The sequence below is a fragment of the Sciurus vulgaris genome (genome assembly GCF_902686455.1).
Source record: "Sciurus vulgaris genome assembly, chromosome: 3".
NCBI lineage: Eukaryota > Metazoa > Chordata > Mammalia > Rodentia > Sciuridae > Sciurus > Sciurus vulgaris.
The window spans coordinates 19,716,092-19,738,504 of NC_136463.1; the positions used below are offsets into that span (position 1 = coordinate 19,716,092).

General features: G+C 52.4%; 3 protein-coding genes across 4 annotated transcripts; 2 read left to right on the forward strand and 1 right to left on the reverse strand.

The window, feature by feature from the left end:
• The first annotated feature begins 7,070 nt into the window (after nt 1-7,070).
• On the forward strand, nt 7,071-9,330 carry PYY (peptide YY). 2 transcript variants are annotated; one of them, XM_079134655.1, is made up of 3 exons: nt 7,071-8,249; nt 8,644-8,831; nt 8,945-9,330. In XM_079134655.1, exons 2-3 carry the CDS (start codon nt 8,644-8,646, stop codon nt 9,027-9,029), a joined length of 273 nt encoding a protein of 90 aa, XP_078990781.1. In that variant the 5' UTR covers nt 7,071-8,249; the 3' UTR covers nt 9,030-9,330. The 2 variants fall into 2 exon arrangements, with proteins under 2 accessions (XP_078990781.1, XP_078990780.1); XM_079134654.1 differs by having other exon boundaries at nt 7,071-8,831.
• A 6,562-nt stretch (nt 9,331-15,892) lies between these two features.
• On the forward strand, nt 15,893-16,569 carry PPY (pancreatic polypeptide; the record flags this gene model as incomplete). Its single annotated transcript, XM_079130735.1, has 3 exons — nt 15,893-16,083; nt 16,310-16,381; nt 16,545-16,569. 3 exons carry the CDS (start codon nt 15,893-15,895, stop codon nt 16,567-16,569), a joined length of 288 nt encoding a protein of 95 aa, XP_078986861.1.
• Nucleotides 16,570-18,850: 2,281 nt separating this feature from the next.
• On the reverse strand, nt 18,851-20,602 carry LOC306656393 (uncharacterized protein). The gene is made up of 3 exons (XM_079131523.1): nt 20,516-20,602; nt 19,153-19,325; nt 18,851-19,047 (listed from the first exon to the last, which is right to left on the reverse strand). Exons 1-3 carry the CDS (start codon nt 20,516-20,518, stop codon nt 18,894-18,896), a joined length of 330 nt encoding a protein of 109 aa, XP_078987649.1. The 5' UTR covers nt 20,519-20,602; the 3' UTR covers nt 18,851-18,893.
• Between the last annotated feature and the right edge of the window lie 1,811 nt (nt 20,603-22,413).

The following is a 22,413-nucleotide window of genomic DNA, read 5'->3' on the forward strand; positions in this document are numbered from 1 at the left end:
ACCCCCTTTGGGACACAAAGGTAGGAAGCTCTGGCCTCATGCTTGCAGAGATGGCAGTTGAGGAGGAGAGGGGGATGTAGAGAGAGGTAGCTACTGTGTGAGTTGTCAAGCGGGGCCTGTGACCCAGTCTTTATCATCCCACAAAGAGACTCGGCGAGGTCAGGCAACTTTGCCAAAGTCACACAGCTGACAAACGTGTACAGGATTCAAACTCGGCATGGTCCGACTGCAGAATCCATATTCTTTCCACGACCTTTAGGTTTCTAAGTATGTGGAAAGAAAAGACGTGATCAGAAACAATGAAGAACAAATTACTCTGGGTTGATCTGGTTTTCCGAGTTGATGGGATGATTTGGTCTGAGATGGGGGTGGAGCAAGCTCCCGGGTCTGGACTTCAGCAAGGCGCTCAGCAGAATCCCTCCTGACAGCCTGTGGACATGGGCGATGCAAGAGCCAAAGAGCCCCAGGGCTGGAGAATTTCTAATTGGCTAAGGTTCTAAAAACAGTCAATGACTGGACCCAGTGGGAGATGGTAGTGACACCAAAGAGCTCTGTCCTTGGTCCTGTTCCATCTGAATTTTTTCCTTCCCCCCCCACTCCCCTTTTCATTTTTAATTCTCCAACTAGGTCTGCTGTAGAAAAAAAAAAAAAATAGATAAACAAAAAGAAATTAAAAATCAATCACATGCCTGAATCCCAGCAGCTCCTGGAGGCTGAGGCAGGAGGATGGCAAATTCAAGGCCAGCCTCAGCAACTTAGGGAGACCCTGTCTCAAAAAAAACGAAACGAAACGAAACAAAACAAAACAAAAGACGGGAGATGTAGCTGAGTGGTAAAGTGCCTCTGAGTTCAGTCCCAAATACCAAAAAAAGAAAAGAAAAAAAGAAAGAAAGAAATAAAAATCAATGCTCTTGAATCTCAGCAACACCCTTTTTGAACGGTCTTTCCGATTTCCTTAACTTTGAAATGTTTCATAATGAAATGCTGGGGCTAAAAATCCCATGACAAAAGGCTCACTCACTGGTCACATTTAGGCACATCCTGCCAATCTCTTTATTGCAAACAATAAAATGTGGCGTGTTACCGGCCGTCGCCATGCGCTGGCGACAGTGCTCTGCACTAATGGGCACTGTTCTTTTGTTCCTGGCTCCCGGCCATTTTCAAGCGCTTTTGCCCTCTACTTTTCACAGACGACAAAAATCGAGGCTCAAGATGCACTAAACCTCAGGCCAGGGGCCCTGGTGAGCCGCTAAGGCTGGATTTCTGGGCTCTGAGCCCGGATGTGCCTGGCTTCTTAGGTGCCCGCGATGGGCGAATTCACTCCGCGTTCTGCGTCACCCGCTGTTGGCCCAGGGTGATGGCCAATATCCCCCTTGCTATTATTCCATTCTGTTTGCATAGAAGCATCAGTGACACCAGTTAGAATGTGACCTCAGGGCCTGCCCAGACCCCAGTAAGCACAGAGATCTTTGAGTTGCCAGCACCTGCGTTTATCAGGTATTTCTTATACAGGTGGCGCCTCAGGAGGCCAGGAATTGTTTTTCTTTGTTTGTTTGTTTTTGTACTTGGAATTGAAGCCAGTGGCACTTTACCACTGAGCCCTTTTAATTTTTTTTATTCTGAGACAAAGTCTCAATAAGTTGCTGAGGCCTTGAACTTTTATGATCCTCCTGCCTCAGCCTCCAGAGACAATGGGATTATAGACATGTATCACCATACCCAGCTCAGGAATTGATCTTTAAGTAACAAGAACTTTTTTTTTTTTGTATTGGAGATTGAACCCAGGGTGGCCTAACCACTGAGCAACATTGCATCCCTTTTTTACCTTGAGACAGGGTCTCACTAAGTTGCTGAGGTTGGCCTCCAACTCATGATCCTCCTGCTTCAGCCTCCCTAGTCACTGGGATTACAGGCATGCCCCACTACACCCAGCAACCAGCATTTTTTTGAAATATTATTATTTTCCAGGAGCTATTCTAGGATTTTAGAGACAATAACTTTAACATTTTAAAGTAACAGTAAAATTAATTTTTTTAGTTGTATTTATTAGTTGGTCTATGAATTTTAACAAAGATATAGATTTTTATAACTACCACTGTAATCAGGACACAGAATAATTGAATATTTCTTCCACCCCTAACTATTTTTTTTTTTAATTGTTTTGTTTTCTGGCAGTGCTGGGGATTGAACCCAGGGGCACTTTACCATTGAGCTACAGTCCCAGATCTTTTAATTTTTTAAAATTTTGAGACAGGGTCTTGCTAAGTTGCTTAATCTTGCTAAGTTGCTGAGGCTGGCCTTGAACTTGCAACCCTCCTGCCTCAGCCTCCTGAGTTGCTGTGATTATAGGCATGTGCCTCTGTGCCCAGCGGAAACAGGCTTTTGTCTTCAAGAGTGTATGTGTCTGTGTATATACATGTTTAAAAATGTGACTGCATGGAAACCACGTAGCCATGGAAACTGAGTCTGTGATCCCTTCATCGGGCAAGTGTGATTTGAACCCCACCATGCGCCATGTTGTTCTAGGCTCTGGGGAGACACTGAGGGAGAAAACAGACAAAACCAACGCCCTCATAGCCTGTGTCCTAATAGACAATCGCTAAACACCCAGGTAAGCTAGTTACCTGGTATGACAGAGGAGGAGCAGGCAGGGCAGGAGGACTGGAGTGCTGGGCACGGTGGTGACAGCCAGGGTGGGTGTGGAGGCACCGAGGATAGAGGCTGGCAGATCGGCAGGGCACGGAGCAAAACTGGAGCTCAGTGCCAGAGGCAGAGGAGGGGTCCAAAACTGAACCCAAGTCGAGAGAAAGACCGACAGAAGTGGCCGAGAGGCACTGTTTTTGCTCGTTAGGCTGCGTGGATTTTAAGTTTAAGGTGACTGAGAGACAGTCAAGCGCACGTCTGGTGACAGTGGATCACGTGAATCAGGGACTCAGCAGAGGAGCAAGTGGTAGAGGCGGGTCAAGGAGAGGCCACTGAGTCATACAGGTGAGAGGAAAGGAAGGTTCTGGGAGGCCGGTGTTGGTGGGAGGGACGTGGGAGCAGCCCCCTGAGATCGGCTCCTAGATCCCCAGCGGCGGCCGGGCTGGGCGAGGCCACGGCTGTTCTGGGCGAAAGTGGATGACGATGAGCGTTTCAGTGTTGCGTGCCTGCCCTCGGAGCAATCTTCTGTTTAACAGTCTGCTGAGTTAGTGTATTACGGTGCAGGTGCTGATTCTCAGACACCAATTCTAGTATCGGAGGACTGACGCAAAGCCATCTCTCTGGTGGATTGGGTTGCTTCTTAGGAAGATGGGTACCACTCCTGGATGTTCCTACAACCTTGCTTTCAAAAGATGGCCACTCTCTCCCTTAAGACTTGTGGCAGAGACTGTTTATGTACCTCCAGTATTTAGTCTTTTCTTCTTTTTTTTTTCTCTCTTTCCCTTTTTATTTATTTATTTAGGTACCAGGAATTGAACCCAGGGGTGCTCAACCACTGAGCCACATTCCAGCCCATTTTTATATTTTATTTAGAGGCAGGGCCTTGCTGAGTTGCTTAGGGCCTCGCTAAGTTGCTGAGGCTGACTCTGAACTTGTGATCCTCCTGCCTCAGCCTCCCCACCTGCTGGGGTTAAAGGCGTGAGCCACTGTGTCCAGCAAGCCACAGTATTTTTACACAAGAGAACGTTTATGCTCAGGACAAAGCGCATGTGCTTGTGTTTCCACAAGCTCTTCACCGTGGCCATCTTTCCTTGGACTGCAGCCAATGATGAAGGTCGGCGGTTCCATGGACCAATAAATGAGGAATCCTAGTCTCAACAATTAGGGAGCAGAGCCACAGCTGAGCTGCTGCACTCAAGTCCCTGGATTTTCTGCTCTTCTCCAGAGGAAGCTAGATGTCGGCTCCATATGGCTATAACTCAACTGGAAATCGTTCTTGGGTTAAACATCGTGGGACATCTGCAGCTTTGAGGAGTGCATGTGTGTGTGTGTGTGTGTGTGTGTGTGTGTGTGTGTGTTTGCACCACCATCACCTCTTGGCTGGATTATTACAGTAGTTTCTAATGGCCTCCCTGCTTCTGACCTTACCCTCCACCCCGAATCTACTCTAATACCACAGGTGGAGTGCTTCTTCCAGAATACAGGTCACTCCTTTATCCAAAGCCCTCATCTCATTCTGAGCAAAAGCCAAAGTCCTTACAGCAGCCTACAAAGCCCCCCTACGTGACCCCACCCCTCTACCTCCCTGATCTCATCTCCTAACTCTCCCCACTGCTCACTCCACTCCAGTCATGTGGGCCTCCTTGCTCTTCCTCCAACTGCCACACACTCCAACTCCCACCTCAGGGCCTTTGCACTTGCTGTTTCCCCTGCTTGCAACTCTCTTCTTGATGTAGCCTCATGGTTTGTTTCCTCATTTCCTTCAAATGCCACCCTACAAGAGAGCCCTTCTCCAACCATCCTACATAAAATAAGTCCCCCACTCACTGGCACTCTGCAGCTCATGTTTTTCTGTAACACTTAGCATCAGACTTAGACATGCCCGCTTGTTTATTTTCTATTTCTTGTCACTTTATAGGCCTGTTTGTTCTCTGTTCTATCCTGGTGTCTAGGACAGTGTCCAGCACACAGTAGGGGCCTAATAAGTGCTTCTTGTGTTTCTTTTTTAAAATTTTTTTTAGTTGTAGATGGACACAATATCTTTATTTTATTTATTTTTATGTGGTGCTGAGAATTGAACCCAGTGTCTCACGCATGCTAAGCAAGTGCTCTACCACTGAGCCCCAGCTGCAGCCTCTTGTATTTCTTCCTTCCTTCCTTTTTCTCTTATGCTAGGGATCAAACCCCGGTCCCCATGCATGCTGGGCAAGCACTCTGCCGCTGAGCCACACCCCCAGCCAGTGAGTGTCTTTTGAATCAGGACTGACACTTTGCTCCCTGGCGAGCACCTGTGGTCTGGAGGACCCTGAGCACAAAGGCCTTGCCTGGGGGTCGAATGCTGCAGAGCAGCGCTGCTCGTTGATGATGCATCAGAGATGCCCTGGGGGAGGGGGGAGTGCAGGTGGCAGGTGGTGGGGCAGAGTGCCAAGTCTAGCTGGGCATGGTGGCGCATGCCTGTAATCCTAGTGACCCAGGAGGCTGAGGCAGGAGGACGGCAAGTTCAAAGCCAGCCTCAGCAACTTAACGAGGTCCTAAGCAACTTAGACCCTGACTTGAAATAAAAAATTAAAAGAACCTGGGATGTGGCTCAGTGGTCCAGCATCCCTGGGTTCAATCCCTGGTACAAACACACACACACACACACATGCGTGAAATAAAAACCCCCAAACAATATGCTAAGCCTTTTGATATGAGTTGCATGAGCCACTGGATCTTGATGAGTTGTCCTGGCGAATGGCTGTCTGGGGTCTGGGTTCATGGCATCCCTGACCTGGGTGGACTTGTCGGGGCTTTGAGGATGGGGACCAAAGGAATCCCAGTGATTCTGCCTCCCTCCTCTTCAAGGACAGATTGGAGGCAGGTCCTGGTCTCAAGTCTACAATAACACTTGTTTTTAAAGTTTGTCCCTTCACAGATTTCAGACCCTCAACCTGAGACATGTTTCATGGTGACTGATTCATGCATCAATGACGGTGGTGGGCGTGTGGGTGGCGGGGTGGCTGGGCCCATCGATCGAGGGCTGAGACATCCTTCCCCTTAGTCAACAAGTTAATAAATTCTCTGATGAGGAGGTGGTGATTAATGGACCAATCAGCTTGCCCTGTAATTGGGGAGTGGAGTTGGGGGCATGATGGATGCGAAGGGCTCGTGAGGACACGGGAGGCTGGCTCCTGGTCCACACTGAGGGGCCACCTGGGCCCCACTGGTCTTTTGTTTGAGAGGTGAATGGGGAAGTGGCTTCTTCAGAGGCTGACAATGAGTGTGGGTCTTCTCCCATGTCCTCCAGCTTCTCACTCTTCTCCTCTCCTCCCATTTGTCCTCAGACTCTGCAGGCTCCAAGGCTTGAGAAGGTTCCAGGGATGTCCTTACAGGCTCCTTCACCTCTCTCCTCCGGGTTGAGCACCAAAGAAACCTCCTTCACCACCCTGGCTAGTGCTGCAAGGTCAAAGAGCACCCCTCACCCCACACATATCCCTGCCCCGCTGAGCAGGTGGGTCCCCTGTCTAGACATGACCCTGGGGTCACAGCTGTCTTTGGGTGTGTGTGATGCTGAGGATCTGGACCCAGGACTTTATACCCAAGACTTGGCACTTCACAGCTGTCTCACCCAGTCCCCTGGCTTTTGTCTTCCATGGCCTGTGGAGGACAGGAGTTCTTTTATTTCCGCCATCTCCTCTCCTATGGAGGACAGGAATTCTTCTGTTTCTGCTATCTCCTCTCCAGTGTGGGCACGGGCTTATCCCTGTATCTGCTCTGGGAACTCCTCAGATGGGATTTCTAAAGCTAGTGCAGTGCCTTCCCCTCCCCAAGACTAGGGCTCCCCGTGATCACACTGTGCTCCTCACCTCAGACTGGGGGTTCGCAAGGATACAGCCCTGACTCTTCTTAGACACTAGGGCTCTTGGAGGACAAGGCTGGACTGCCTAAGAGTGATTTTCCTTCTCCCTCTGAAGGTAGGTTCCATATCCCCTTCCATTTCCATGTTCAAGGTGTCCTGGTGTTTCTTGGGTTGTACGGGGGCCCTCTGGGCCTGACAAGCTGATAAGGAGCCATTTCCGGAGAGCTCAGGTGACTGAACCCATAAAAAGGCAATTGAGGGTTCCCCGGACTCTCCATTGCAGGATAATTCTAAAAATAGCACCCATTGCCATCTGTCCTGGAGGGTGGAGGGGCTGGCCCAGAACGAGGGGCCTGGACAAAATGACTCCTCTTGCCTCAGTGCGCTGAGGGGAATGGGATATCTGGAAACACTGGAGGCTCCGGCCAGGCCCCGTAGACGGAGCTGGAAAGGGCTGTATGGGGAGACTCCCTAAGAGCCCTTTCTCTTCCTGGGGCTCAGGTGGGTCTGATGGGTTGTCAGTCTGGGGTGCTTCCCCCACCCTGACCTCTGGGTGGGTGGGAGCCCCAGACAGCCTCCCATCCCCTGCTCTCATGTCTGACTCCTGAGCTCCAAAGTGCAGAGCCTGTCTGCCCTCAAGATTGAGAGGGCTTCTTCTTGGAGTCTTCCCCACCCTCTTTCTGGGTGACCATCACCTCTCAGTTTCAATTTTCCCACCTGTAAAATGCAGATAAACTCAGTTCATGGCCCTATTGTACCAGAAATGATGTACTATCTAGCACACAGTAGGTGCACAGTAAATGTTAGTTTTCTTATTTTGTTTAAAGGCTCTGGGTGAGAATATTGCCCCCAAACCTCAGTGGAGGCTGTAATGGGCTGGGAACCATGGCATAGGCTTGGCAGCTTGACATCATTGAGCCACAGAAGACACCAGGTGCCCTGAATGACATGCAGATGGGATTGGGGGCTCTGCCTTCCAGGGGGGACTCTATAGAGGGCCCAGCCGGACCAGGATCTGTATGTGCCAAGGAGGATGTAGGGGTGGCTCATTCAGCAGCTTCTGCCTTCTGCCTCTGTCCCCAACTTCTAATGAAGAATGAACATAATGGAGTATCCAGAGAGGCCTCTCCCCAGGAACGTCATAAGCAGCAGGTCAGGAGCCAAGGTCATATGCTCCGACTCTGCCTCCAGAAAAGAGATTTTCCTGCACAGGTCCTGTCACTCCTGGACCCTTCTCAAAGGCATTAGCAAGCAGAGGCTGAGGATGATTGCCTCTGGAAGGAGCAGTCACAGGTCCACAGACTGGAGGGAGCCTGTCCTCCCTCAGGTTCCCCATTCCCACCTAAGGACAGGCTAGGGAGGATGGACTCACATTCCTGGTCCTAGGGGCTACCCGACTCTAGATCCAAAGGCCTCACTTCCTCTGGAGGCTACACCTGCCACTGGGGGGCTGTGCCGTGACCAGTTCAGTGGGACCCAGAGTCTGAGCATAGCAGCTGCTTCCTTGGCTCCTGCGAGGTGAAGACATCACGTCCTGGCTGGCTGTAAACTCAGCGAGTGGCAGGGGTGGAGGAAGGAAGGAGCAAGGGCCCTCCCCTGCCGGCTCCCCCTCCCCTTGGACTCCCCCTCCCTTTCCAGGCCGGGATATAAGCCCCGCAGGGAAAGCGCCGAGCAGAGGCCGCATCTCCACCTACAGCAGTCGGGCCCTTGAGGCTGCCCGCACCTTCCACCTCCTGCTCCTGCTCGCCTCGCTTTGGGAGCTGTCGCTGTGAGTGGCTGGGGATCAGGAGTGGTCTGGTAGTGAGTTATTTTGTGGGGAAACTGAGGCTGGGATGGTGGAAGCTGGAGCTAAGTGGACTGGAAGGGGGCCAAAGCAGGTGGGAAGCAGAAGTCTGGGAATCGGGTTGCCAGCATAGTCCGCTTCCTTCGTCTGCCAGTTTGGACAGCAGCGGGCGTGGGGAGGCAGACAGGACTTAGGACTCTGACACAGGAGGAAACTGAGGCCAGAGATGGTGCGAGAACACGCAGCGCGTGGGTGGCTAAGTCTTGGTCCAGTACTAGTCCCAGACGAGCCACCTGAGCGTGGGCCCGATGGCAACCACTGCCGCAGCCTCCCACTGTCGAGGCTCGGAATGTCCCACACTCCAATGCCCGCTTTCCAGATGGTGACGGTGCGCAGGCCGGCGCCCGCCACGGCCACAGTGCTGCTGGCTCTCCTCGCCTGCTTGGGAGCGCTAGTCGACGCCTACCCCGCCAAACCCGAGGCCCCGGGCGAAGATGCCTCCCCCGAGGAGCTGAGCCGCTACTACGCCTCCCTGCGCCACTACCTCAACCTGGTCACTCGGCAGCGGTGAGCGCATGCGCGGAGCGGGGGGGGCGGGATCGGCGCCTCCAGACTCAGGGCCTCCGCCCCGCCCCGCTCACCTGGGGGTCTAACCACGCCCCTTGTGACCCCGCCCCCAGGTATGGGAAACGCAACAGCCCTGACGCTCTTTTCTCTAAGCTGCTCTTCCCCGACGGCGATGACCGCCCCGTCAGGTCGCGGTAAAAGCGTCCTCCTCACCACACACTGGCCCCTGGAGCATGACCCGGCCCATGGGACTCGCCCTGGCACAACCACTTAAGACTTGCCCCGGCCTCGCCTCCCCAGATGCGATTCCTTTCCATTCCTTCCTGCGGGCTAGAAGGCGCCTACAGGTGGTGAAGACCCTCAAGGCCTCCTGGGAAATATGCTAAATACACCGACATCATTTGCATATTGGGTTCTGAGTAGGGTCCTCCGCCCATTTCTCTGTGCCCCAGGTCCCTGGGGCTGAGGGCTGTGTGTGGTCCGTCCCTGGTCCCCAAATAAAGAGCAAATTTCACAGAAAATGGACGTGTGCGTCTGTTTCCTTTCCCTTTGGCATCGGTGGGAAAGGGTGGAGGAGCCAGAGCAGGGAGAAGACTCTGCGCCTAAGAAAAATGCACCCTAGGACAAGGCTGGGGCGGGGTGGGGCCTCCTGTGCTAGCAGCTGAGTGTAGACATTACTTCCTAGCCTGGGGCTAGACAGTACCCAGACAAGTAACCTCTGTGAAAGGAGTTCCAGGCAAGGTGGGCGTGGATAGGAGTTCTAGAAAAAGGCACAAGAAGAGTCGCTGGAGATGGAGAGGTGGAGAGGAGCATGCTAGGCAGCCTAGGAGGGTAATCGGGACAGAGCAACCTTGCAAAGCAAAGATGAAGGCGGTTACTAGGCGGGGCCAGGAACCAACACCCTAGGATCGCCCCCCACAACCACCGCAAGGAGCTGTACTACTAGTCCCCACGGCTGCAAAGGTTGGAGGTTAAGACGGGATCCGGGATGGGGCTGTGGAGGAAACGCCATTTGTGGAGTAGGGGTGCTGGCTGAAGAGGAAGATCATGAGCCTGGCCGCAGAAGTGTATGCCTGTAATTCTAGTGGCTCGGGAGGTTGAGGAAGGAGGAGCGCACATTCAGGCCATCCTCAGCAATTTAGCGAGGTCCTAAGCAAACTGGAGAAACCCTGTCTCAAAACACAATTAAAAAGGCTGGAATGGAGCTGGGGAGATAGCTCAGTCGGTAGAGTGCTTGCTTTACAAGCACAAGGCCTTGGGTTCAATCCCCAGCACCAGCAAAAAAAAAAAGGCTGGACTGTAGCTCAGCCGTAAAGCACCCCTGGGTTCAATCCTTAGTACTCCCTCCCCCTAAAAAAATCACTTCTAAGGAACATGTTGCCTGAATAGGAGGAACAATGGGAGTACGGAGGCCACTCTTTTCCTCAAAACCATCCTCCCCACCTTGTTGAATGCACACACAGTGCATAAGTCACTAACTGTGCCTTCCTGGTGACAAGACTATAGGGATACTCTCTAGTCCTGCCCCTCCCCCAACCAGGTGCTGTAGATGTTTCAACTGGATTCTAACCTGAATCCACAGACACCTTTCCTTCTCAGTCCGTTCTTCCAGAGGCCTGCCACGTTTGACCCTGATCAGTACTCTTTCTGCCTTCTCTGGGTAACGAGCACTCATAGCTTCTGCTCTGTTCACTAAGAGATCCTCCCACGTCTCTGGGTCCTCTCTCCACCTGTGGTCTGGGAGCTCCCTAAAAAAGGGCCTGTCTGTGGACTCTCTCCTAGACCTCCAGTTCAGCAGGACCCCTCCAAGTCTGAGGCAGGTAGCCTGGGGATGAGAGGGAGAATCCGGCTGAAGCCAAAGCTCCAGACCCAGACAGGATGAGAAGGGCAGGAAGGCTGGGCAGCATCCCTGTAAGCACCAGGGTCATGCAGGACTGTGTACAGTTAGCTGACCCGGGAGGTGAGAAGACTCTAGAGCAGGCTCTGCTCTGACACAACCTGCACCAGGGGCCACCCTCCCTGGTGCTGTCCCCCAGCCTTTCTTGAGCAATGTGGGACAGAGGAGGCTGGTCCAGGGACTGGAACCAGTCATGGGCTATGTGGATTCTGATGCTCTGTGCCTTTGCCCAGGCCACTTACCCTACAGGCAGAAGCCTTTCCTTCTCTTCAGCCTAAAATACACCTTCTGGGTAGATGTCGCCTCCCAGAAGCCATTCCTGGTTTCTCAGGATGGAATCAGTCTCTCTGGCTTCCCCATTTTGCCATTTCCTGAGACCCATTCCCATCCTTGTTCGTTTCCTGTTTTCTCTCCTCTGTACCAGGACAGTGGCTGCTTGAGCTGGGGAGTGGTGGGGTGTGTGCCTGTGTGCTAGTGTCCGTGATTCGCTGTCTGTTGGTCTGCCTGGCAGAACTGTGGTAAGTTTGAAGCTAATGGAAGAGACCTGGTATGAATTATATGCATGGCTGCAGTTTCTGCTCAGATCTCATGTCTGTTGACCACAGTACCTACACGAGACCTCTCTAGAATGAGGCCCTTGGGGTAGTTGAACTCGTGTGAGTGCTCCGTTGTTGTGTTCTTGCACTTTTGTACAGTAGTCCCCTCTATCTGCAGGGATGTGTTCCAAAACTTCCAGTGGATGCCTGAAACCATCTGTAGCACTCAACCCTATAATGGATATACTGTTATTCCCAATACATTGTGCCTATGATAAAGTTTAATTTAGAAATTGAGCACAATAAGATATTAAAAATAACAATAAGATAGAATAACTATAACAATATTATATAATAAAAGTTATGTAAACGTGGTCTCTGATTCTATGTAAGTAGCTTATTGTTCTGTACTCATTCTGCTTGTGACAATGTGAGATGATACAATGCCTATGTGATCAGGTAAGCGGGGTGGATGACATGGGTTGTGTGTGGCAGCTTTCGGCTACTGCATAAGGGTTACTTGAACATAAGTGCTGTGATGCCTCAGTGGTCTATCTGATAACCCAGAAGGCTTCTAAGTGACTAACGGGTAGGTAGCGTATACTGCTTGGATATGCCGCACAAAGGGCCGATTCACATCCTAGGCCAGATGGAGGTGGATGGCATGAGATTTCATCAGGCTACTCAGAATGGCATGCAATTTAAGATTGATGGATTGTTTATTTCTGGAATTTTCCATTTAATATTTTTGGACTTTGATGCAGGTAACAGAAACCACAGAAAACAAAAACCACAGAGAAGGGGGGACTACTGAATTAGTTTTATGGAACTGATATAAAAATAATCTGAGGGCGAGGGATGTAGCTCAGTGGTAGAGCCCTGGCCTGGCACATGCAAGGCCCTGGTTTGATCCCCAGCACCATAAATCAAACAAAACTTAACCCTAACCCTAACCCTTCTGGGGGCTAGAAGTCTGAAATCAAGGTGTTATGTTAGCTGGGTTGGTTCCTCTGGAGAAGAAGGGGCAAGGATCTGTTCCAGGCCTCTCTCCTGGGCTAGAAGTTTCCTCTATGCACACCTGTTTCTGTGTCCAAATTTCCCCCTTTTAAAAGTACACCAGTCATACTGGATTAGGGGCAGATGGAATCTCCAGAGTGGAGGAAAGTGTAGACAGGTCTAGACTCAAATTAGTGGCCAGAGTCCCAAATCAGGATAGAGTAGCTCCTGAGGGGGTAGGATGAGGGGTTTTAGGTGTTTGTGTGAATGTCGCAGCTATCCTTAGGCCAAGGACGTCCTCAGGGCTGGGGGATCCCGTGGGTACTGAAATCTGAGGGCAGTCCCACCCCAACCTACACCCTGCTCCCGCCACACAATATGGAAATATGACATTGGCCTAAGAGTTGGACCAGGCTCTGGTCAGCAGAAGTGCCCTGGAAACAGGGATAGAGTGTAGCACCTGGATCCACGTGGAACTGGGTTTTGTCCTGATCTCTCCTGTGGTCTTAGGCAACCTCAGCTGCTTCTCTGAGCCTCAGTTTCCTGCCTCCTTCACCAGGTAATGAAGGGGCCTGTTAAGATGACCTGTGAGAAAGGTCCTGGTGCATGGTGCTGGCTCACTGGCTATTACAGCCTGCTCCTCCCCCTTCTGACAGTCTTCATCTTTCAAACAAAACACAACAGCAATCTCCTCGCTGCCTTTTCTCTTGCCTCTGAGCTCCTTGTAGAGCCCTCTCTTCTTCACTTCCTCCTTCTCTAGACCCAAGAACAGATATCCATAAATGACTGATATTTGGTTGGGTAACTGCGAGCAGCAGAGACTGAGGTTAGAGAGCCCAAAAGAGGGGTGATGGAGGACATGGCACTGGCCAAACTCCTTCCCCGGCAGCCACAACTGTCAGGCCTCTTCTTTTGTTCCTTCGCCTGCCTTCATTCACCCCGAGATCCCTGGGGTGTTCCTCTCCCAGAGCACATGGGGTTGGGCAGTGGGAAAGGGGGTCACTGGCATCTTGGTCCTGTCTGTGCAGGGGAGTATTGGGTGGCTTCCCCAAGAGGCTCCACGCAAGCCCTGTGGGAACACATGGAGGCAAGTGTTCTCTGTTCTGGACAGCCACTCTCCCTTCCTCCTGGATTGTCACGACATCCCTGAGGGGACCTTAGGATCTGTTGTTTAAAAAGGAGAAAAATGAAGGCTGGAGACTTGGTTGACATTTGTGGAGAACTGTTATTTCTTAGGCCTCCACAAAGCTGGGTTATGTCTGTGACAGGACAGAACTATAAATGGGCTGGTCACCCGAGTCAACCCCCAGATTCACTGACTCCTGACATGGGGAGCAGCCAGAAGAGGTCCCAGCAGACTACTGGCCTGAGGGAGCTCAGACCCTTCCAACCAGGGCTGGGGCCTAGCGCCCCCTGGTGGTGTGCAGGAGTCTCTACCCTTCAAAGGTGATGCTATCTGGGATCAGCCACCTTGTCATTGTTTGGTGAAGTGGAAAACCCAGGCCCAGAAGAGGGTCCAGGCTTGCTGAGATGGAAGGACCTTCATACTGGCCTTGTAGAGTGTAATTTGCCTGGTTAGATATCACTGTTCTTGTCACCAGGAATCAGAATTGAGAGGAGCAGTCAGAACTTTGTTGGTTTTATCCTTCCTATCTTGAGATGATGGGCATAAGAAGTCACATTTTACTTAGGAAATAATAGAAGCTCAGAGAGGCTACAGGAATTACCAGGCTCACCCAGCCAGCCAACGGCAGAGGGAGGATTGCGGTACAGCCTGTTTCACTTCTAAGTCTAGCATGCCAGATCCCTGGGTATCACCTCCAGTTTTCCCTGGACCTGAACAACTTCTCCCCTCCCCACTCCATGCTGACACTTGATGGTGTCCTGATCTGGAGCAGCAGAACCTCAACGGTGAGGGGTCCTTTCTTGCCTACTCAGCCAGTACTGCTCCTTGGCTTGAGTTGGGGAAAGGACACTGAACAAGAGAAAGACTCAGTGTGGATGAGAATCAAAGGCAGAAACTGAGGCCTAGGCAGCAGGGAGATCTTGAGCAAGTGTCTTCACCTCTGTGGGCCTTGCCATTTCTCAGCCAAAGCAGGAAACTATGGCAATACTTTGACAGTTCCACTCAGAAAAGGGTTCAAATGTTGGAGTTCAGCTTTTTTCCAAACCTTGCTTCTCCTCAGACTTGCTATGTGGTTTGGGCCAATTACTTAATATCTCTGAGCAGATTTCAGTTTCTGAGTCTGCAGGACAGGTTTTTGTAGGGATTCAGTGAGGTGACTGAGCCGGGAGCACTTTGGAAATTTTGAGGCTTTGTAAGTGAGTCTGGTTTTAAGCACACCCCTGGGAAGGGACGCTGGGATGGGAGAGGAGATGGCTCCAGAAATGGACACCCCTTGCCATTTTGCATCAGTTCTTATTCTGCAACCTATGCACCCACCAAATGGGTTTCTCCACACTTAGGTCCCTACTCTTGTCCAACGCCTGAGGAGGCGAGGCCCCTCCCCTGTTCTCGCCTTGTTCTGAGGACGCACTGGAAAGGAAGGCCTGAGGTTCCCCGCTTCTTCCTGGAGACTTGAAGCGGCAGCCTCAATCTTGCGCCCTGAGGGAATCTGTTTGATCACTTGGGTTCACCTTCGGGGGATGTTCCAAGGCCTGCAACCAGACTCTTTCAGTTGCCAAAGACCCAGAACCTCATCTCGCCTAAGTCAAGCCTCCCTTGGAGCCCCAAAGGAAGGGGCATCGGGAATGGGGGCCCACAAGAAACTTACGGCATGGTGCGGTTTTATCTGTCCTGTTGCTTGTGTGGCACGCAGAGCGCTGCCCTGGCCCCCTCCCATCCCTGGCTCCCTGTTGGCGTTGCAGGTACCAGGGAGACAGCGAGAGGAGGGGGTGAGGGCTGGGGAGTGAGAGACTGAAAAGAGGCGGGGACTCGGGGGGGCTGAGGACTATAAAGGGGCACAGCTGAGAACAGGGGGACCCATCCGGCCTGAGGCAGGCGACTGCTTGATCCAAGTTCTCTTGCTCAGGACTCAGGGTAAGTGGGCTCAGCCTGGCCTGCGCTCTGAGAGGCTCTTTGGGGCTCCCGTCTTGGGAGGGAGTTGGTGATTCCTGGGTCGGGGGGACACGAGAGACCTAAGGTACTTCTCATGTCTGGCTCTGCACCTGGATAAACCATCAGAGGAAGGCTAGACTCCAAAGGCTGTGGATTTCTGACCTTTGCCATACACGTTCATTCCGTGTTCCCGCAACTTGTGCATAAGTTGGAGTCTACTTCTCTTGAGCTCCTATCCCATTTCTGCCTCCTCAGGGCCATTGGCCTCTGTATGTCATGTGTGTCCCCCCCATATGCCCGCATGTCCCCACCTTGTCTGCTAAAATATTTTGCTTTGCTAAGCATCTGAGCTCTAGCTGCCAGGCTGCTCACAGCTGGGGAGAGGGTGTCTTCGCTCTCCAGGGCAGTGTCTAGAAGGAGGGCGGTGGTAGATGCAGACCCATTGTTCTGTCCCTTGTCCCCAAGATGTGCTTTAAGGAGTGGGTGATGGCCGGGCAGGCAGGCCCTTCTTCCCATGCATAGGAGGGTCTGCACCCTGGGTTCTGTTCTGCCTCCCCAGACCCGTACTCTTCAGATGGCTGCTGCACGCCGCTGCCTTTCCCTGCTGCTCCTGTCCACCTGTGTGGCTCTGTTGCTGCAGCCGCTGCCAGGTGCCCGGGGAGTGCCACTGGAGCCAGTGTACCCCGGGGACAATGCTACACCAGAGCAGATGGCCCAGTACGCGGCTGAGCTCCGCAGATACATCAACATGCTGACCAGGCCTAGGTGTGTGCGAGAGAAAGGGAGAGAGATCCTGGAGCTCAGGACCTTGGCCACAACCCCACCCCAGCCCCACTCCTGTCCCCAGCCCCCTCCATGCGTCTTGGGAAACAGCATCTCTGTAGAGCAGGATTGAGCCATGTGCAGGGTAGGGTGGGGCCTGGGGGGAGGTCTGAGGCAGGTGAGCTGGCACCTGGCATGGTGCTTGCCCCAGCTGCCCCTTCCCTCCCAGGTATGGGAAGAGACATAAGGAGGACACACTGGGCCCCTTGGAATGGGACTTCCCCCACGCAGCTGTCTCCAGGTAGGTTTTGATCCTCTGCCCATCTGTCCAGCTGCCTGGGGTGGAAGAGGAATCAGGGCAAAAAGGGATGGGTAGTGGCGGGGAGGGAGGAGGGGGCCCAGGGCAGTCCTCCTGAGGGCACAAGGATGGGCCCACACCACCAGGTTCTGCCCTCTCTTCACAGGGAGCTGAGCCCCATGGACTTGTAATGCCATCTACTGCCTTCTACAACTCCCCCGGCGGGGCCAACCCAGCTATCCCCTGCAGCCGTGGCTCTGGCCACAGATTGCTCCCAGTTCCCACAAAGATTCAATAAAGCAAGTCAAAGTCATAGCTTCTTTCTGTGTCTCTGTGGACCCCTGATGGGGGCAGGAGCAGCCAATACACAGGAAAGGGGAAGAGTGGCTAGAGGGGGAAAGGTGCTATTGGAGTGATCCAGACACACCCAGCACATCAGCTTTGCTTCGTAGAGGGACATTGTGATCCAGAGGGAGGCAGGGACTTAAGGTCAGTCAGCAAGTCAGTGAAGTGGTCTTTTTTTTTTTTTTTTTTTGTACCAAGGATTGAACCCAGGGGTGCTTAACCACTAAGCCACATCCCCAGTCATATATTTATATATATATTATTTAGAGTCTCTAAATAAAGCTGAGTTGCTTAGGGCCTAAGTTGCTGAGGCTGGTTTTGAACTTGCGATCCTCCTGCCTCAGCCTCCCAAGCTACTGGGATTATAGGCATGTGCCACCATGCCTGGCTGAAGTGGCAGTCTTGAGTGTGAATCTTCCCACTGCCACACCTCGAGACCTTCCTGATCATCAGCCTGATTGGGAGCTAACCCTGCTCCCAAACATGTCCCCTCACAGTGTTTTCTACAGCCTGCCATTGTAGATGAAGCACTCATACTAAAGAGACCTTGGCATGGGGGCAGAGACAACAGCCCAGAGAAGTGACTCAGTGTTAAGACAGTGGCCAGTTGTGTTGGGGTGTCTCAGATCTGCTCTCTAGAAATTTGGAGAAAATGGGATGTCCTGAAAGGTTGTGGTCCCCCAGGCACACGGAGGTATTTAAGCTGTTGCAGGAGGGGAGGCTGCCAGTGGGGGATGTGGCCTCCTAGGGAGCAGGCTGCATTAGTCAAGAATGTTAGTACCTCCCTGAGTCCAATCTGAATTCTACACTCTAGGTCTAGGGCAGAGGTGGGGTGGGGACCTGGCTCCTATGGCAGGAGTCCCAGTAGTCCTCAATGGCCTGTCCCTTGCCCTTCTCAAGCACTTTGAATAGGTGGGGATGGGTGAGGGGTGTGTGTGTGTGTGTGTGTGTGTGTGTGTGTGTGTGTGTGTAAAGTGGAAGTGAGTGAGGTTGTCTCCTGCCTAGGAGCTCCTGTGGATAAGGGACAGTCATGGAGAGCAGGGACAAAAGTGCAAGACAACCTTTCTGGTTCAAAGAATAGCATCTCCTGCTTCTCTTGAATGCTGTTGGAAGGGTGGGAGCCTAGGGGTTTGGTGGATGAGGGGTGCACTTCCTGGGTTTAGTACCTTGCACTGATCCTGTGGCCACAACAACATAATCATGTTTCTGTCTAGTGTGCACAAGTGACCTGGACTTGGAACTGAGTCCTAAAAGAGCTTCTACGGGATGCAGCTGCTGGGCAAATGCTTGGTGCAGGCGATTCTTACATCCAAGGGATGTTTGGATGGAGGAGCCTGAAGTTGCAGGATTGTCTCTCTTAGCTAAGGTGATGGGTTCTGAGTGGGGAGAGGCGTAGACATTTCCTAGAGGCAGGAATAAGGACTCTGAGACATACATGGGCGCGACAGTTGGATGGTGGGAAGGGCCTCTGCCCTTGCCCGGGCCTCTCTGGTGGACACAGCCCAATCGGGCCATTCTCACATCCAGGTCTCAGGGACAGGCCCTGGGCAGGCTCCTTTCCTTCCCCTGCCCTTCTCATCGCCGGGGCGTGAGTCTAGGAGGCTCTGCTCTGCTCTGCTAAGCTATGCTCTGCTCCCTGAGGGCCAATGGCACCTCTGCTTGTTCCTGTGCCACCAATAACAGCCCAGGTTGCCATTCTAAGCTGTCCAGCTCTGGGTGAAAACAGTGTTGGGTCTTGCTGAAGTCCCTGCTTTGCTCCTCAGCTCTCCCTGGGGTCGCAGCCTTTCACCCTGGCAGCAGCGCACTGTGGGCAGGTTGAGGGAATAGAGGGGGCAAGACCCTGCACTAAGATCTTCTTCTATAGCAGGAACTTCAGTGTCCTGGTTCCCCATTGAAGGTCCTCCCTGCCAGCGCCCAGAGAAGTCACTGAAGAAATAGAGATTTATTGCTCTCGCTGAGGAGTTGAGGCCCCTCTCACAATGTGAAGTGGTCGGTGGGCGGTGAGATCTGAGCCAGGCGCCTGGAGGTCAAGGACCATCCTGGAGAAGGAAGTCCCCTGGGCCCTGGTATCTTCCTCCACCCGCGCCCCCAGGAGCTTCCTCTTGCTCTCACCCAAACTGCCCTTGGTTCCCAGGCCCCTTGAAGAGGTGCCAGCTGTGTCCAGGCTCCCCTACTTGGGGCCTGGGGAGGAGATCGGTGGTCTTAATACCGGGACGCTCCGGGGCGGGGACTTCGTGGAGCTAGGTGCAGGGAGTTTCGTGGTGTTCGATGGGGGAGGTTTTGTGGCGTCCGCGGGCTTCTTCTGGTTTTTAAACTTCCCCAAGCTAGGGAACAAGTCTTTGCAGAGATCATGGGGCCGCGATGTGCGTGGGGTGCCAGGTGTCTCCCTCCCACGCCGCGTACCTCCCTCTTTTCCTCCGCCCGCCTACCTGTTGTTGAAGATCTTTCCAACGTACTTGTTGATATTCATAAACCAGTTGACTGTCCTGGGTTCGGGGAGCTCCTGCGGGGGCAGCTCCTTGCCTAGAGCGCCCTCGGGAGGTAGCAGCAGCGACAGTAGGCACACCAGAACTAGTGCGCATGCGCAGCGCCGAGCAGGCGCCTGGAAGGGACAGAGCAGAGCAGAGTCCGGCGGTCACGTGAGGGCCGGGCTGGGTTCTGCCCAGCTCAAGGACCTGGTGTTACAGAGGCTAGGCGGGATGGGAAAATAGGGGTGTGTCTGCCTCTGGGACATACACAGGTGTATGAGCGCTGTAGGGGACATCCCGACGCCCAGGGAGAAGGTGCACATCTGTACGTGCACAATGATGCGTAGGAAGCACCGAGATCAAAATGGACAGGGAGGAGCTGGAGTTGTGGCTCTGTGGAAGAGCGCTTGCCTAGCATGTGTGAGGCACTGGGTTCGATCCTCAGCACCACATAAAAATAAAATAAAGGTATAAAAATATTATAAAAAAATAAAGTTTCATCAATAACTTAAAAAAAAAAAAAAAAAAAAAAAGGGAGGCCCTACCTGAAGCCATCCGTCACTCCCTCACCTCACTGACTTCTCTGGCAAACTCTGTTCACCCCGCCTCCAGCCTCTCCTGCCTCCTTGCTGTTCCTCAAGAACGCGGGACAGATTGCTGTCTGCCTGACTCCTCTTCAGCCAGACATCCGCAGGGCCAAGTCTCTTGCCTCCAGGCATCAGCTAAAAATTCACCTTCTGAATGGCTTCCACCCCATTAATAGTTGCAACCCAGATCCTCCCTACTTGCTATAGTCCACGTTTTCTGTATTTATTGTCTGAGTTCCTTCCCAGCCACACCTTCTCTCTCAATGTTAAATACCTTGAAAGCTGGACTTTTACCTGTTTTGTCTTGTTGATGTAGCTCAGGCACCTAGAACAGTGCCTGAATTTAGTAGGTGCTCAGCAATGCATGCTAAATGATTATCAGTCCCATACAGCAATATCAACCTGGAATTCTGCCCCCCCACCCACAACCCGGCCATGCCCAGAAAATTCCATGTCTGTAACACACAGACACATACAATAATTCAGACCGTGATGCCCCTAAACACGATACACACTTCCAGAGTCCCTGAGTCCCTCAGTGCTCAACCAGGAACTGTCCTCATCCCCACCACCCCAAGCAGGGACAGGAAGCCCTGGCAGTTGTCTTAGTCATGAGGATAGCTTCCTTCCTTCATGCCCTTAGCGGGTCTGGGGAGAGGCCCTTGGTTCCAGCTTCCAGCCCCAATCTCCTGGAGAACTAAGTTGACGGGGTCCCAGATTTGGCCACCAGACATTACCATGGTGCTGGGCAGGTGCAGCGACACAGCAAAGGGTCTCTGGCCAGGACCTGAGGCCCTTTATATTCCTTTGGATCCATGGCCCCATCCCTCTAAGGCTCCACCTCTGGTTTCGCTTCCTGCTCCAGTGTCATGACCTGGGAGTTGGGAACAGAGAGAGGGTGGGGGTGGAAGCACATGGGCTGCTGGCTGTCCTGATCAGGGCACAGTCCCTGCCAGGGACCCAAAAGGGTGGGTGGCAGAGGCGGGGACGCACCAGGGAGTAGGGTAGCTTTTTGTTCCAAGATCACAGATCCTAGAGAGGAGCTATTTTTGGGGTCACGGTCAGGGTGGTTGTCATTTTCCTAGAGGTTATTCTTGGGGCTGGGAGGGGGCTGTGCTGTGAGGTGAGACACCCTTCCCGTCCAGCTCTATCCTAAGTGCCTCCTTTCCCTGCAGGCCCACTGTGGGGCCCCAGAACCTCTTGTTCCTTCTGGCACGACCAGTACTTGGGGCAGGGAGTTGCAGTTTCCACCCTGAGGGTCGCAGCCCCCTGGTCAGTCTGGAGATTTCCTCAGCCTTCCCAGCCATGTTGAAGTCCCTGGTGACCGGCTGAGGCTTCTGGAGGGTGGGGAATCTTGGCTGCTTCAATGATGAACTAAGGCTTTAGGCTACCTCAAACCTCAGAGCCCTAGATGTGTGGCCTGTCATGTCCCCTTTATCTGCACAATATTTTGACTTTTCTGAGGCAAGGTTGTCAAACCTGGGTTGACTTTTTGGGGCGCAGTAGAAAGAGCAGGGTCTTCTGGGTAACGATCTCAACTTCATCATTTCCTGACTGTGTGACTTTTATCAGGGAATATTATCTTGGCCCTGAACTCACATGTTCTCATCAGTGAAATGGAGCCGATTATACCTATAGCATGTGACTGATGTGAAGATTGGATCTGATGATATAACTCAGTCCCTGGACAGCTCCTGGCACTTAAGAGGTCTTTTTTGGGGGGTGGGGGGGTGGGGGGGCTATGGGGCATTGAACCCAGGTGTGCTTAACCACTGAGCTACATCCTAGCCCTTTTTATTTTTTATTTAGAGACAGGGTCTTACTAAGTTGTTTAGGACCTCACTAAGTTGCTGAGGCTGGCTTTGAACTAGCTGTCCTCTTGCCTCCAGACTCCCCAGCCGTTGGGACTACAGGCGTGCTCCACCACCGTGCCTGGCTTAATAGGTGATTAACGTGTGAGCCCCTCCATTTCTGGATGCAAATTTCCCTCTCCCCATTCACACTTCTCACACCTTCATCCTCTTATTCAAATCTGCTCTCAGGGGAGGCTTGAAAAACTCAATGTCATTGTCACTTAAGTCTACAAAATGGTTCAGTAGCCCAGTGAGACCAGGACTGCCTTTTTAAGGAGTTAAGAATCTCCAGCAAAAGAAATGAGGTCCTCATGATGAAATTCCACAGTCCAGGGTGGAGGAAATATCTGGGAGTCAGTGTACCCTACATACCAACAAATAGCCTATTATTCATCCCAATTAGTCACAAGCCCAGTGCCAAACCCTGCCTCCTGCCCCCACTACCACCGAAAGAGCTTCAATGATGTGTCCCCTTGCAGCTTTGGCTATGGAAACCCAAGCCGCCCTTATGAACCCTCGGGTTCTTCCGCACTCACTGGGACTCTCAGTCCCTCACTCATTTCAGAATTGTCAAATTCTGGGTGGGTGGGAAGGGGTGCTCAGCTACTCTCTTTCCTGTCCCCCACATAAGATAAAATGCTCATTAGACTGAACAGGTTGGGGGAAGAGGCTCAAGGGACAGACACTCCATATCATTAATAATAATAGCTATATGAGCCAGGTGTGGTGCATGCCTGTAATCCTAGTGACTCAGGAAGCTGAGGCAGGAGGATCACAGGTTT

Coding starts and splice junctions, on each gene's coding strand:
- LOC306656393 (XM_079131523.1), bottom strand. Junction 19,048..19,152: donor GGAAAGATCTTCAACAACAG/GTAGGCGGGCGG, acceptor CTTGTTCCCTAG/CTTGGGGAAGTTTAAAAACC.
- PYY (XM_079134654.1), top strand. CDS start 8,491: ATGGTGCGAGAACACGCAGCGCGTGGGTGGCTAAGTCTTGGTCCAGTA. Junction 8,832..8,944: donor AACCTGGTCACTCGGCAGCG/GTGAGCGCATGC, acceptor CCCCGCCCCCAG/GTATGGGAAACGCAACAGCC.